At 43.5% G+C, this 15,927-nt stretch overlaps 1 protein-coding gene across 5 annotated transcripts in view; it reads left to right on the top strand.

The window, feature by feature from the left end:
- Positions 1-15,927, top strand: part of DNAH5 (dynein axonemal heavy chain 5) — a 294,998-nt gene that overhangs the window by 77,601 nt on the left and 201,470 nt on the right. For all 5 annotated transcript variants that reach the window (XM_019541679.1, XM_019541689.1, XM_019541661.1 and 2 more), the window contains exons 8-13: positions 2,226-2,339; positions 5,611-5,718; positions 6,471-6,593; positions 7,938-8,153; positions 9,950-10,057; positions 10,857-10,942. In XM_019541679.1, the coding sequence (XP_019397224.1) occupies positions 2,226-2,339; positions 5,611-5,718; positions 6,471-6,593; positions 7,938-8,153; positions 9,950-10,057; positions 10,857-10,942 (755 nt within the window). The remainder of the gene's footprint in view (positions 1-2,225; positions 2,340-5,610; positions 5,719-6,470; positions 6,594-7,937; positions 8,154-9,949; positions 10,058-10,856; positions 10,943-15,927) is intronic.

The raw sequence follows: 15,927 nt of genomic DNA, 5'->3' as shown, positions 1-15,927 counted from the left end.
CAGCTGGAGTACTGCATCCAGTTCTGGGCGCCGCACTTCAAGAGGGATGTGGGCAATATGGAGAGGGTCCAGAGGAGGGCCACTTGCATGATCAGGGGGCAGCAGGGCAGACCTTACAGAGAGAGGCTATGGGACCTGAACCTGTTCAGCCTCCACAAGAGAAGGCTGAGGGCGGGGATCTAGTGGCCTGTTACAAACTAGTTTGGGGGTGGGGGAGACCAGCAGGCACTGGGGAAGTCCCTGTTCCCCCAAGCACTACCAGGAGTTACCAGGAATAATAGTCACAAGCTGGCAGAGGGTAGATTTAGGCTAGGTATCAGGAGGTGCTACTTCAAGGTCAGGACGGCTACAGTCTAGAACCAACTTCCAAGATAAGTGGTGCAGGCTCCTACCCTGGGGGTTTTTAAGAGGAGGCTAGATGAACACCTTGCTGGGGTTGTTTGACCCCAGTACTGTTTCCTGCCACGGCAGGGGGTCGGACTAGATGATCTGCTCAGGTCCCTCCCAGCTGCATCCAAGGTACCAGCTCTAGCAGGCAGGGTCCTGCCACTGGCCTCCCTAGCAGGAATTCTGATGTGCCCTATTGGAAAACTGAAAAAAGGCAATCTGCAAAATACCCTGAAATCCATGTTCCTCCACAGCTAAAACAAAAGACCACTACATATAGGCAGAGATGTAGTGATCAGTTGGGCATGTCTTATTGATGCACCTACAGTGGTTTATTTTAAAAAAAAATCTTGGAAGCCTACCAGTCTCTCTCTCTCTCTCTCTCATCATAACAAAATTTAATTCTTTATTGCCTAATATGTCTTGTTGCTCTCCCACAGGGGCCAATATCTCTTGCAGGGCCCATGTGCCCCACCCCTGCTTGCTTCCCCAGCCCCTTTGGATTGCTGCCCTGCCTGGCCCCATTCCTTGCTGGCTCCTGCATCCTCCCCCTCTGTTCTCACTCCCCAGCCTCTGGCACTTTAAAAAACAAACAAACCAACAACAACAAAAAAGCCTCTACTCACTGCAGGGGCTGAGGGGACTCTGGGAGTTTGGCAGAGCATCCCCCCCCCATGCAGTAGGGTGCAGCAGGGCCCAGGCTGGGACCTCTGGGGCTGTCACCCTGGCCCCATGCTGTGCATGGAGGGGTAGTGACCCAGAAAGGCAGCTGGTGCTGGTGACTGCCAGGTTTTTAATTGTGTGTATGCTGGGGTTGAAGGGCAGCGATCAAGGAGGCTCAGGGGGCTGGCAGGGGATGGGGCCAGGCAGGGCAGTGATGGTGAGGTTTGGGGGGTGGGGATGGGTAGGGCAATGATTAAAGGGGCTCAAGGGAGAGGGGGCTGGGCAGTGCAGGGATCAGGGAGGCTTGGGGGCTGGGTGGGGCAGTGATTTAGGAGGGTTTGGGGGGGCATGGGGCAGGGATTGTCAAGAGCTGAGGGAGGCAGGGATTGTGGGGACTGGGGGTACGTAGGGCTGGCGGGGGTCAATTCATGTTCATGTGTGTCCAACCAAGCATTACAGTAAAGACTTTTTTTCTGGTATCTTTTAATTAGACTAACTATATATTTGGGAGAGACCTTCTAAGTATACAGTTGCACTAATAAAAATACACTTCCCAGACCATTATGGCTTCGGCAACATTCCAGGCCTACAATTTAGTGTTAGTAACTGTATGTGTACATGTATGTTCCTTTTATGTCCAAGACTCTCTAGGTGTGCATAGGTCAGGATCACTTACCTAAGCTGCTTGCAGTACAAAATAGAGAGAGAGAAAACAAAATGGGCTAAGATGTTCCTGGCAATGCTAACTGAAGAGCTGGTGTGTGTGCTCATTAACTGAAACTTAACAGATCATGAACTGAAAACCCACAGTGTTTGTTTTCCTGAACACAGACATATTTGCACAAATGGAAGCTCTCTGTTGGGAACATAATTACTTTTTATATTGATCATTCCAAAGTATTGAAAAATATCAGACATAACTATAAAGTATTGTTAGCAATAGCAGGTCTTTTTTTAATCATGTCAAGTCTTCTAAACTGTGGCTGTGAGAATGTAAGACTTTCCAGTCTTATCTGAAGTAAACAAGCACTATTGCTTTTTGTAGTGTTTGGTTTGTTTTTATTCAATAATAGCCTTATTGAAGTAATAGAGCTGTGCTGATCTAAAACGTGCCTTGTTGAAAAATTCATTTGCCAATTACTTTTTTTTTTTTTTTAACTTGTTTTTTGGCGTAGAGCTGGCGAGAGCTGGATACTCGGATCACTGATGCAGCTAATGAAGCCAAAGATAATGTGAAGTATCTCTACACACTTGAAAAATGCTGTGACCCATTGTATAACAGTGACCCTGTAAGTAACAGCTCCTCACTACTTAAAAGGTTCTATGTTGCAAGTAAACTCATAACACTTCTAGCTGATGGGCATGACTTAGCATTCTGAAGTTACTTTCCATTTTATTTAATTTTAACTACCTGCATCCAGACTGAGGTCAAGTGAACAGTCCCAGAATAAGCTTCTATCTTACTATGGCTTAAGCTAAGTTACTTGGTAGACAGGGTTAAGTTTTCATGGATGCTGGGACAGGACAAATTAATCTTTTTTGGTGGGTCATACAAGGATATGTAACACTGACCTAGTTAACCTCTATAAAAATGGAGAAGGGTAGATGGACAGGGTTGGGTTTTGTGTTGTGTTGTGTTTTTGTTTTGTTTTTTTTTTTCCATTAAAAAAATTCACTTGGAAGCATTTGCTTAGCATCATTGTGTGGTTTGTGGGTTTTTTGGTCAGATGATGAGATGTGTGATGTGTGAAGGAAGCAAGAAGCATGGAATAATAGTTAAAAATGTAAGGGAACTCTAGCTAACATGTTTATAGATTTTATAGATGTTTGGGCTGCAAGGGACCCCATAGGATGATTGGGTCCAGCCCCCTGCCCAAGGGGCAGGAAATCAGCTAGGGTCAAATGATCCCAACAAGGTAAGTGTCCAAATATTTCTTGTAAGTTTCCAGAGTAAGTGCTTGCACCACCTTTGGGGGAGTCTGTTCCAGGCCTTGGGGCTTGGAAAATAAAGAAGCTTTTCCTTATGTCCAGTCTAAAGCAGTCTTGCAGGAGTTTGTGACTGTTGGGTCATCCCCTGGGGTGCTCTGGTAAAGAGGTGTTCTCCCAGATCCTGATGTACACCCCTTATGTACTAGGCTCTTCTCTGGACTCTTTCAAGCTTTTTCCACATCTTTCCTAAACTACGGAGCCCAGAATTGCATGCAGTACTTCAGCTGCGGCCTCACCCAGGCAGAGTACAGCGGGAGAATGACATCCTGGGTCTTGCTCCAGATGCATCAGTAGATGCAAGCCATAACTTTTTGTTCACTGTCCCCACGGTGGTATTGCATTGGTGCCTTGTATTGATTTTTGTGGTCAATCATGACCCCCAAGTCTCTCTCTTGGTTGTGGTGCTAGTGAGTGTAGCATTGCTGAGCCTATAAAGTGTGGTGTGGGTTTTTGTTCCCAGGGTGGAGTGCCTTACATTTCTCTGTATTGAATGTCATTAGGCTTTCATCTGCCCACCTTGCAAGCCTATTGAGAGAATAGGATGATGATCCAGGCTGATCAAGTGTGGACACTATTCCCCAAAGTTTGGTGTTATCAGCAAACTTGACTAGTCTGCTTTTGACAACAGTGTCCAAATAGTTTATGAAGACCTCAAAGAGTACAGGTCTGAGAACAGCCTTGTGGGACGACACTAGTCACTGAGTGCTATTGTGATTTTGGGTTCCATCAACTACCATTTTCTGGGTCTGACTGCAGAGCCAGTTCCCCAGCCAGTAGAGTATTTGAGGCTGCAGTTGCCCAATTTTTTTTTTTTTTTTTTCCCCACGAGGATATCATGGGACATCAGGTCAAAAGCTTTTTTTTAAGTTCAAATATAATGTCAAACTCGTCCCTTTTGTCCAGGTCATATGTCACCTGGTTGTAGGAGGAAATGAGATTGTTGCAGGTCGGTCTCGCGTGGCCGAACCCATGCTGTCTGTCCCTTGGAACATTGCCTTCTGTTAGCCTGTCAACAGGGGTTTCTTTGACTGGTGGTTTTTTTTTTTTCCCTCAAAATCTTTCCAGGGATTGAAGTCAAACTGATTGGTCTGTAATTTCTCTGGTCTCTTTTCCTCCCTTTCTTGAAGATGAGCACTGCATTGTCCCTCTTCCAATCTTCAGGTAATTTGCCTGAGCGCCATGAGTTCTTGAATATTCTCACTAGTGGCTGTGCTATGATGTCTGCTAGTTCCTGTAGCACTCTTGGATGCAGCCTATCTGGACCAGCTGATTTAAGGGGGCCCAACCTCTCAAGATGCTCCCTCACAGTTTTCATATTCCTGAAAGGAATATATGCCAATGATGGGTGCATATTCATTCTCACCCTTGTCATCCTGCATCTTGTTAGGAAGGGTGGTCCCTTTTGGGCTAGTGGAAAAACCAATGCAAGTAACTATTAATCAGATTTGGCCTCTTCCTGGGTGTCAGTAGTCAGCTGCCCCAGCTGGTTTAGCAGGGGTCCAGTGTTGCCTTTGTTTCTTTCAACTCCCCATATCTGAAGAGACACTCTTTTAATTGTTCTTGATTCATGTAGCCAGACGGAGTTCAGTTGCAACCTTGGCTTTTTCTAGTTTGCTCTCTGCAGGTGTGGACCAGTAGAACATATTCCTCCTCAGTGGTGTTTCCTGCCTTCCGTCCTTTTATACACCTCTTTTTTTAGATTATAGGAGGTCCATGAGTTCCCTTTTGAGCCATTTTACTACCTTTCCTACGGGTTGGGATGGCCTCCCTCTTTTGTGCTTCTAGGATCACTTCCTTAAGGAGCAACTGCTTGTCATGAACTCCCCTCCCTGTGAAATCATGGGCTCTCAGGGCCTCAAGAACAAGCCTCCTGAACTTATGAAAGTCAGTTTTCCTAAAGTCATTGAGGACTACTGCATTACTGGCTGACTTGCCAGCTTTGTGATAGATAGTGAAAATGATCAACTTGTGGTCACTAGTTGTGATGTCAACCCTGATAATGGATGAAAGGACTTAATTGTGGGTTTTGGGGCCTTTTATTATGTTGTTGCTTTTTGTGCCGCCTCTTGTGTGTGGTAGCAAGAGTTGTCGCAATAGTTTACATCGTTCTTAATTATGTGGTGACAAATTCCAAAATACAGGTTTTGAAATGATATATTCTCATAACCTCTTGTAGATCAGAGAACATCACCTATCTTAAGGCCCTGATCCTGTGTGACTTTTCGAGAAACAAACCTGAACCAATCTGTCTAAAATGGTATAAAACAAACTTGTAGTTTTAAATTAGTGGGAGACTAAAAAAAGGCCTAATTTTGATCCTATCTAGCTGTCTTTTGTAACTCTGCTAGATGACCCTAAATGATAAGACTTGATTTGAACAAAAGACACAAATTAAATTAATCAGTATAAGGGAAGTAAAATTAAGGCATTGAGTTGAGTAACAGGCATTCTCAGCATCTTACAAGGTTGTTGGAGTACAATGGTCATGCGTGTTAAAACTTTCTCATCCTTCTGATGATGGATAAAAGGCAGTCATGAACCAATCTCTGACCTGTGTGGTTCCTCCCTTAGGAATCCATGGTAGAGGCTATTCCAGGACTCATAAATGCAATAAAAATGATTCATAGCATCTCACTCTATTACAATACCTCTGAGAAGATAACCTCTTTGTTTGTGAAGGTAGGTATGCATCATAGGCTCCTGCTATTTACCATAAGTATACAATTTCCACTTTCTGCTTAACTTTTAAGTAGTCCTCCATCCATGGAAATGTTTTTTGGGGAGTTTTTTCCTATGAATATGGGATACATTGAGATGTTATGTGTCTCTGTCTCTCTCCCCCCCCCCCATGATACTAATATACATGACATTAAGTTGGAACAAAAACTGAGCTCTTCTGAAGAAAACTGGAAAGCCTGTTGGAACGCATCCTGGGTAGAATCAGGTTGGACTAGATTGACTTTTTTTTCATGGTGATTTTTAACTGCCTATGCCAATGGTATATTTGGCTTCCTGCATACTAACAGATTTGCAACCTTAATATATTTTCCTAACTCACTCAGTTATTATTAAAAAAACCTCCATTAACTTATTTGAAAAAATAAATTATTTGACCAGTACAGTAATGCATGACTTGGTGCTTTGGACTCAAATGTGTAGAGTCTTTTTTGCAACTTGGAACCTTCATTGGGCATTTCAGGATCTGGACAATGGCTTCATTTGATTTTGCTAGTGACTTAGCCAGCACCACATCTTGTATCAAACATTGCTGTTGTTTCTCAGGAGAAAAGAAGCTGCTTTTCTCCCTGACTGGCTAGAAGTTGTGGCTTTTTTTGCATATTTTTGGCCACTATTGAGTGAATAGAAAACACAAAAAGATTGCATTTTTCAGTCTTGCTTATTTATAAACCTAGAAATAGTTTTCCTCTTAGGTAACAAATCAGATGATAACAGCATGTAAATCATACATCACGAACAACAATAGTGCCACCATCTGGGATCAGCCTCAGGATATAGTTGTGGAAAAGATTCAAGCAAGTATTCGACTTAAACAGGTAACTTCAAAGTGTGATTTCAGATGTGCAAGGAATTTTTTTTTTTTTTAATGGAAAGCTGAATCCAAGTTGCACTACAGTAAAGTAACTATAAATTTTATTTGGTGCATATATTTCATGTCCTGTTAAGGAAGGACCTGAGAAGATTTGGGCTCTTCCCCCCCCAAAAAACTACTTTTCTAAATTAAATGAGTTCAGTGTCTAAAAGACTTGGAGATATGAGGTTTATAGTAGAAATATTGAGTTTCAAAACAACAAGCGCTCATTTAAACCCATGTCTCTACATGGCTGAAAGAATAAATATTGCATACTACCAAGTAGTAAGTTTTTTTTAAAGTCCGATTTGTTCCGGTTTAGAAGTGGTGAGTAAGTACAACTGCTGAACTAAATACAGTGAAGTCAGAAAAGGGATTAATCTTTTCTAGGAGGAGCTTGGCTTTTCAATACTTCAAAAATGGTTTAAAACATTTAAACATTAAACAGCTAAACTCCTTGATAATGATCATCATGATGAGAGAAGTTCAAATAAGTATGTAAAAAAATTGGACATTGTGCTGAAAATAAATGGGACTCCCTGTAGTTTTAACTAGACACTAGTGTGGGTGGTTTTTTTTTTTTTTTTTTTTTTAAATTGTAAGCAATGGGACTGTTTTGGCAGATGATACTTTATAAATGTAACTTAGTTTGTGCTGTCCACACAAGTCAGACTTAAATCCTTGCTGCTCAAATCTTAGAGTAACTCACAAAGGGGTATTCATCTAACCTAGTTTTTAAGAATTAGTGAGAGTGCTGCTAATCGGAATTATTCAGTATCCAATCATTTCATGCCAGTTTCTGTACCCCACGGGGCCAGCATTCTGTGGTTGCCTTTGGCTGTTAGAAATGAGCTAAAAAAGGTCCTGCCTTTTTTTTCTAGTATTGGACAATCAAATTTTTTCAGTCTTACTCTAGCTGAGTAGTTGAAATGGGTTCTTTCTCTTGCACGACCAAATATATATTTTTTTGCTCCTAATAAAAATCAGTTTGTATGATGCTACTGACAGAAATAAGACTTCAGTTGTAGCTAAAATTATAGGAATGAGTAAACATAAAAGGAATACTAAGTTGCAAGGAATACTTGAATCTATTTTCAACTTATAGGTACATTTACTCGTCTGAAAAATATCTGTCTAAAGTGCCCATAATTAAACTAATTTTTGTTTCTTGAGACAATTGTATTTGCATGGTTGGATAATTATGTTCTTCATTGGGGTGTCAAAGATGAGGCTTATGGTGGAGCATATGGGGACAGGGCATATGCTGGCATCTGGGATACCTGTCGCTTCCATTTCATTTCCTTCTAAGGAATATCAACATTGCTTTCACAAGACAAAAGAGAACCTGGAACAAACTCCATCTGAAAGACAGTTTGATTTTAGTGAGATGTACATTTTTGGAAAATTTGAAACTTTTCATCGACGTCTCATGAAGATCACAAATATATTCTTTACCATTGCAACCTACTCAGTTCTACGGAACTCAAAGATGGAAGGACTGGAAGTTATGGCCACAAAGTATGAGGTACATATCAAATGAATCTCAGACTTGCACATCTGTAAGTGGAAGAAAAAATGTAGATAAAAAGAGAACAGAATATTAACAGATTTTAAAATAGGTTGTATGAGTTATAAGGTCTTTTAGTCTTGTACAGCAAACAGCTGCTCTAGGATTTGGGTATGATATGTGAGAAACGAGTACATAATGAGGTGACTGTCTAATTTTTTCAAGAAGCAATTTTATCCTGGATTTGAGTAATGTGCCATATTGTAAAGTTGTGTGTTTGTGTGTTGGCTGAACATCTACCATGTGCTTAAGTCATCTTATTATGTAGTAAGCATATAATGTGTCACCACCCTTAAATTCTCTTATCTTTTACAAAGGAATCTCTAGCACCTGAGAACTAAAATTTCTTTACTTAAATATAAGTGTCTTGACTGATTTTTGTCATATGCCAGTCTGAGGATGGAGTCGCACATTATACTTGGACCATCCCAAAGACACTTAAACTGTGAACACCCACACATTTTTAAAGCTTGTTTAACTTTATTCTAAGTGCCCTTCTGAGAGTCTCAAAACTATGCCACTTCAGGCAAGGGTTAACTCCTGGGCCATGCTACCTAGCATACCTTAGGGTAACCTTAAGTCTGCTCCACGGACAGAAGATGAGTGATCTGCAGTTCTCCCAGGATGCACCTTTCCTAGCTCCCTTCTCCCACCCGCTTCCCCGAGCAGGGACAGCCCAGGTGAGCTGGCTCCTAGCCATGCCTTTGCTTACCAGCCTTCTTGTGACAAGTCAGAGCTGTGCAGGCAAGAAACAGTATTAACCTTCAATGTGCAGCTGCTTACAGTCCATTCTAATTTTAACATTGCTTAACACTTTAATGCAGTCATAGGCAGCTGGTGCCACCTTTAGTCAGGGGGCAGCATGCTGAACTGGATAATAAGCTAGATAAGGGGTGCTCAGCCCCTGGCCCACAGGTCTGACCTAGTCCAGCCCAGATCCTGTGTTTTTAGTTTGCCTGCAGGGCTCCCCACACATCTGGAAATATGACATTGGGAGAGTGGTGACACTGCTTGTCCACCAACAAATTTCTCAACCCATAGGGAGTCCTGGGTTCTGCATGCTGAATCAGGTGCCTGACCCCAGTACACAGGGATGAATGGGAGCAGTGCCAGGCCCTGGTCAGGGTAGAGGTGATGGTGGGCCCCAGGGCCCAATCCTGGTCTGAGGGGACTAGGGGAGCAGTGCAGCACCTCAGACCCAGTCCTGGTTTCAGGGGCTAGGAGGGGGTGGCATCAGGCTCCCAGGACCCAATCCTAGCATACAGGGATGGGTAAGGGGCAGTTCTGGGACCCAATCCTGGGGGTAGGGGGTGGTGCCAGTTGCTTGGGGCCCAAATGCTGGCACGGTGAGATAGGAGGGGGTAGTGCTAGCCACTGCTGGTATGGGGTGTGTTTTTACTGTGAACTTACATTTCCTTTTTGCTGACATGTTTCCTCTTTGCATCAAATTGCAACACTACAGTATGAAACACACTTGTCTGGGAGGATGTGCCAAGTAATGAATATATATATATATTTTATAAGTTAGTATTGCTGGATTTTCTGTCAGTTTCCAACTTTAAACCTGATAAACTGAAGCAAGTGACCAATGTGAGTGGCTCCTGTTTTGCTGTCCTTTTCAAAACTTGATTTAGGTGGCTTGCTTAACATTTGTACTTCAGAAAACTTGTATATCCCAAGCAGACAAACATGGCTGGTAGCTTGGATAATGCAACTTGATTCTGATATTTTTGTCTCCCCTCTCAAACATTTAGAGCATTGTTGATGCCATAAAGAGAAAACCATATAATTTTTTAGACCAACGTAAGACTGATTTTGATGAGGATTATGAAGAATTCTGCAAACAGACCAGTGACCTTCATGTAGGTTTTGTGATTGAGTGCCTTGCCATTTTAAGTTGAGTACTGCCAATCCTTGTGGAATTCCCTAAAATGAGAAGTATTTGTATTGGACATGATTGATTATGGAAGACTACAAATATTTTGAAGTGAATGATTTATATACTATCACTGCAATGAAACCAACATGGGAAGTGCTCAATCTACTAAAACATCACTTGTCCTGGTAAAATTTACATCCTTTGGGAATGATGACTTCACGTAACTGCTTTGTTAGGGATCGATACAGTGCTTGACTCCCTCTAAAGTTGGCTTGGAGTATGCAGGCCAACAGATGCAGTTGTTTCACTGCAGGGAAAAGTAGATACTACTCTCTAATGCAAGACTTCAAATAATTCTCTTCTCACTTGCTCTGGGGGAGAGCTTGTTTCAACTAATACTAGGGCTTTTGGTGGGGTTGGAATTAACCAAACGAAAGGCATGCTAAGCCTTTTTCCTTTTTGGAGTTGTGAAGAATTGTGGGTAGCTACATCAGATCAAAATTAGATTAGATTAATTTCCTGCCATGGTGATGAAGTGAAATGGTATTTATTCATTCAGACGAAGAGTTAATAACACAGGTAAACAATTTTGGAGAAGTAAAGCTACTTTGAGTTCTTCAGCTGTAATGGGAAATGCTTCTCTTGATGCAACATTTGAAAGCTGTTCAACTATAGGTCCTTTCAAATATGTAAAAGCTCTACAATTGTCCAATAAATCTGTGTGAATCTGGGGATGCTCTACAGAGGTATCCTCAGTAGAACTTCTCTTTTCCCTTCTCCAGAATCAGTTGAAATCTTTCATGGATATTACCTTTGAAAAGATTACAAACACTGGAAGAGCTCTGGATATGCTGAAGAAATTTGAAAGGTAAAAAGATAGTTACAAATCGCCTTCATGTGTTCTAGAACAGCTTTTAGTAATTTGCCATTTACTTCAAATGACTTTTGGTACATTGGAGGGGAAAAAAAACTTGGCTGTAAAAACTGCCCTTTTTGTTCAATATTGTATGAATTGATTATGCAGCTTCATCCTCGCTATGATACAGTTGAAGGATCTACTCAAACAGCAGGCAAGCTGTAAAATGTGGACAAGTGAAATTCCCATTTGGGTAGACCAACCATTTAATTCCTATGCCAGCAATGTGTAACTATGTGCTACAGTGTTTTGTGTGGTTTTTTTTCTTAAATCCATTTGATGAAGATTCTGTCCATTTCATTTTTGCCCTATATCTCTACTATATTAATCAACTCCATTTTCTATCTCTAAAACTAAAATACAAAAAAGGAACTGCTATTGTATCATTAATTGTAGCTTTTCACTTGGGATAAGAGTCACTTATCAGTGTATAAAATTGCAGCATGCTCAGTGTTCCATTGCTGTAGCTTAATTTGAAGACTGCTTGCAGTTTATTTTGATAGTGTAACAGGATCTACATGCCAGGGCTGTGTGGCCCTTGGAGCACCCTCTCAGCCCTTGTCCTCTCTACTTCCTTTGGGCAATCTCCCCTTCAGCTCGCCTGTCATGCCTTGATATTATTACTATGCCTTTAGAAAAGGTAGGCTGTCCCAGGTCTCATCAAATTGTTAGCCCTCCCACTTGTCTCTGGGCAAACTGCCCACCTACTTCACACACCATGCCTTAGTTGGCATCAATTAGAAGATGTTAATACAGCAGGAAGCTACCCATTTACTTACCCTAATACCAAGGACTTGTATACCAAGGCTCTAACCTTCCCTATATCATGTCCCATGGCTTGCAGGTGGCATCCATGGCCTAATGCCTGGCTTGCTTGTCTGACTTAATACCTGGCCACTCAGTTACTTGGGGCTCCTAGCCCTCTACTGTTCCTCCAAACTCCCAGCCTGGTTCCACTTGAAGTTCCCAGCCTCTACCAATTCAGGTCTCCAAGCCTCTACCATTTTTTGCTTAAGCTTTGAGCCTGGCTGGGGACCGTCCTGGGCTCCACCCTGGGTTACAATCCCTTTATCCCCTCACCCTAGGAGCTTCACACAGCTCCCTGTAGGCTCAGGGCCCCAACCCTCTGGAGCCTCACTCCTGGGTCCCTTTAATGTGGCTCAGTGCTCACTGTGAGCCTAGGCTGTGTCTGGCCCCTTCACCTGGCTAGGACTGCCTCCAGGGCTTACAGTGAGCATGGTCCCATTCTTTGTTCTTTAGGGTGTATTTCCCTAGCCTTTCCCCTCCATGGGGTCACCCACAGGGCACCAGGGGCTGAGGCTTTCTGGTGTCCCATACTTGTCCTTTTGCTGGGGTGGCCCTAGGTATGGCACTTCCTGGAGACTGCCCCACCACTGGCAGTCCTACTACACTAACCAACCCTATCAGGGTATAATTTTAGGTCATGCTTAAGGACCAGAAGCCTCCAGCCATCCTCATAGATTACCTCCAAGATGTCATGAGCAGCAGCTCCAGCCGGGTGGTGTTCTCCCAGCTGCTAGTAGCAGACTGCTGTCCTTGCTGCTTAGGGCCCTGTTCCCAGCCATGCAATTATGCCTAACTGGAGCTGCAACCAGCTGCAGGATGCCTAGCTGCTGCTCATACCCCTGAGAGTAATGGTGCACACCCCGTGCTCTGTTATGTTGCCCCGAGGGGTCAGGTCAATGCTCAGGATCTCAATAGTGCACTGTTAGACAGGAGGTTGTGGTATACAATTGCACATGCACACACAAATCAATTAAGCACACACTCGCTAGGTGCATACACACTCACACTACCAGCTCCGGCCAGCTGCATACCTATTACCAATGTAAGTCCATAACACTACACACACCAAATTTATACAGCATCAGTTACCATTTACCAACACCTGCGCATCTAATACACACATGAATTATTAACTTTATATATCACACATCTGTCCATCCCCAGGTATCCCAAGTAATACTAATTTGCGTGCATCCACCCTGCCTACACATAAACGCAGCTGAGTTCCTAAGTTGGGTGTTTGTGATGTGTGTGTGTGTGTGTGTGTACACATGTGCTTGGGATACCTGGGGAAAGGTTAAGGTAAGAAAGTAGAAGTGTAGGGGGTTAAAGTTACCAGGATTGGGATTAGAACTAGTAGACTACAGGGACCTGGGGTGAAGAACTGAGGCTCGGGGGTAACTTGAGGTTAATTGATCTTAATTGATTAAAAGATGATGTCCAAAGCCTGCAGAACAGAGAAGCATGCTGGCACAGAGCCTGGGACTGGAGCCAGAGCTATGGAGGAGCTGAAAGGTAGATGGGGAGAAGAGGAAAAATGGGACTAAGGGAAAGTGTGGATGTTTAAAGAGGGACTCTGGGTGTGGGGAGCCAGAGAATGGCTCCAGGACAGCTAGAGAAGTTGCAGAGAGCGGCAGTAGGTGCTGGAAGCTGGAGAGAACTGCAGGACAGCTAATAGGAGCTGGGAAGCTACAGGAGGGGGGGAGCCTGAAAACAGAGATGGGCAGCAGGAAAGTAAGGAGAGGCTGAGAGGTGGCAGACAAGGGGAGACAGAATTGGGAGGAGATCGGGAAACTAGCTGGGGGGCTGAAGCTGAAAGAATGAGGCTGGAATTTAAGATGGGGAAGGGACTGGGATTCAGTAAAACATGACCAAACTAGGGGCTGCAAATGACAGTGGTTTTATTGAACAGGGGAGATGGTGACACAATGTCTTATTGGTTCCTTTGTGCGCATGCGCACACACCTGCACAATGGTAGCAGGGATTAGAGAGGCTTGGTGCAGGGGCTGAAGTCCACTGAAGTCCAGGAGGAGAGCGAGAGAGAGGCCAAATTGTAGGAGGAGGTGTGCAGGTAATCTCTACCTATCCAGGCTGGGAAGGGGTCCTTGTCCGGTAGGTGTTGTTCAGAGTGGGGTTGCTGGCAGGGCTTCTGGGTGGATAGGTGGTGTGGCATGGTGCTGGTCCAGATGGAGTCCCACTGGGTCTGTCTTCAGTACCCCTTTTTATAGGGGCAGACCCTGTGTGACCCTAGTGACAGGAGGCATGCCCAGGCAAGGGTCAGCCCCTGGTGTACTGAGCATGTGAGCTCCATACAGGGATGTGCAGTTTTGGGTGTCTATAACGGTGAGAGTTGCTGGTTCTGTAGGGTCTTTTGTTTTTCAAATGCTGGTCTTGTCTCTGTTCCTGGGTGAAATCCGTGGTTCCTGGATGAATCAATGTGAGGTGATGGCCTGGTCGTCATTACAGGCTATTCAGTAGGGGCCTGCTACCATTGTATTTCAATCCATTTCCAATCGCACTCATTCATGGGGAACCAATTTACATGGGAGGGATATGTTACTCATACAGTTGTGACACACGGGCTGCCCGGGCAGAGGACAGAAGATGGAGGCTTGACATATAAAATGGAAACTTGACATGACTTTGGTTCACTTGCAAACACAGGCCTAAACCATACAGTATGCATATGAAATGATACAAATCAATACAAAATGATAATATAATCTACAACTGTAAAAATAGGTATAAACCTAATAATAATACAATATAAAACAGTGGCTATCCAAAACCAAAAACTTGCTACCAAAATAAATGTTTAAAGCTTATCCTACATCTTAGCTTACTTTATACTTATCTATAGGGAATAGAGAAGGAAAGAAGAAGTCAGAAATGGTTGGGAAAGGGGAGGGAATGCAATAAATAATAAAAAAGAAACTGGGGGTTTTACTACAATTACATTCTCCAAGCAAGGTTTCTGACTAGCGCTGGTGTTGCTGCTCATCACCTAAAATGGCTCATCAAAGCCTCTGTATCTCCATTTATAGTTGTGCTCATGACTCTAAGCAGTGTCTAGTCATCATGTAAGTGAGCACCTTGTCCCATACCACCAGGCCACCGTAGGTCTCTCTTCTCAGCTTCCAACCCTACTGCTCTGGCTGTTCTCTGTGGCCTAGATCTACTACACCAGGTCAGGCTTCTTGGGTTCTAGCCCTTGTCTCGCTCTCTGGGCTGTGCCCTCCCGCAAGCCCCAAGCTCTGCTCCTCTGGGCTGTGGGTCCCCTACATGTGCTAATGTGTTTGGCTTACCAGCCTACAGGATGACCTATAGTCGCAGAGCTAGCACTGCAGTTCTCTTGCTGCTTTCCTACTCCCCTGTTGTACTCTTGTGCTACTAGCACTGTGATAAGCACTTCTCATTTTAAAAAGCTCTGGCTGCCTATAACTCCTATAGCTAGCCTTCATCTTGATTGCTTGAGTGCAGTTTACCTCCATTTTCTCACTGAGTAACAGAAGCCATAGGTTCCATGTTGTATAGGGGTAAAATCAAGAATAAGCACAGCTGATTATTGTTTTTTCTGTATAGGAGAGCTCCTTTGTACTTCATATCAATGACAACTTGCTTTAGCATTATTGCTTAATGTTTTATTTCGCTATTGGATATGCGCTTTATAGAGTAATAAAGAAAAATGTATAGGTTTGTTTAGACACTTGGGGTGCAGGCAGAAGTGCAACTCCCTGCTGTACCAGTGGGCACAGACCAGAGTGATAATTTTGGTCAGTCTGGTCACCAGAAAGCTGTTTATAGTTGTGACCAAGCTTCAGACGACTTCAAAAATGGCTGATCAGGTGAAAATCTGACCCCTCATTGGTTGAAAGGACAGATGAAGACATTTCAAAACAGAACATCTTTTGTAACTTCTGCCTGACAGCCTTGAGCTGTTTTCAGAATTGGAAGGGGGAAAGAGTGGAGGGTTTTTTTGGCCCCTACTGGAGGGTGAGAGGGGGGGCTCCAATTCTAAGAGTTTCCCAGCTAGCACTAGAGGATGGGTTTAGTGAATTGGAGGCCCCCCCCACCCCTTCCCCAAACCTCAGGGAGGCTCCAATATACCTGCCCCACCTTCCAGTGAGGG

Source organism: Crocodylus porosus, unplaced genomic scaffold (genome assembly GCF_001723895.1).
Source record: "Crocodylus porosus isolate Cpor-Errol unplaced genomic scaffold, CroPor_comp1, whole genome shotgun sequence".
Classification (NCBI taxonomy): domain Eukaryota; kingdom Metazoa; phylum Chordata; order Crocodylia; family Crocodylidae; genus Crocodylus; species Crocodylus porosus.
Note: the sequence above shows the minus strand (reverse complement) of the source record. Positions and strands in the feature narration are given on the sequence as shown.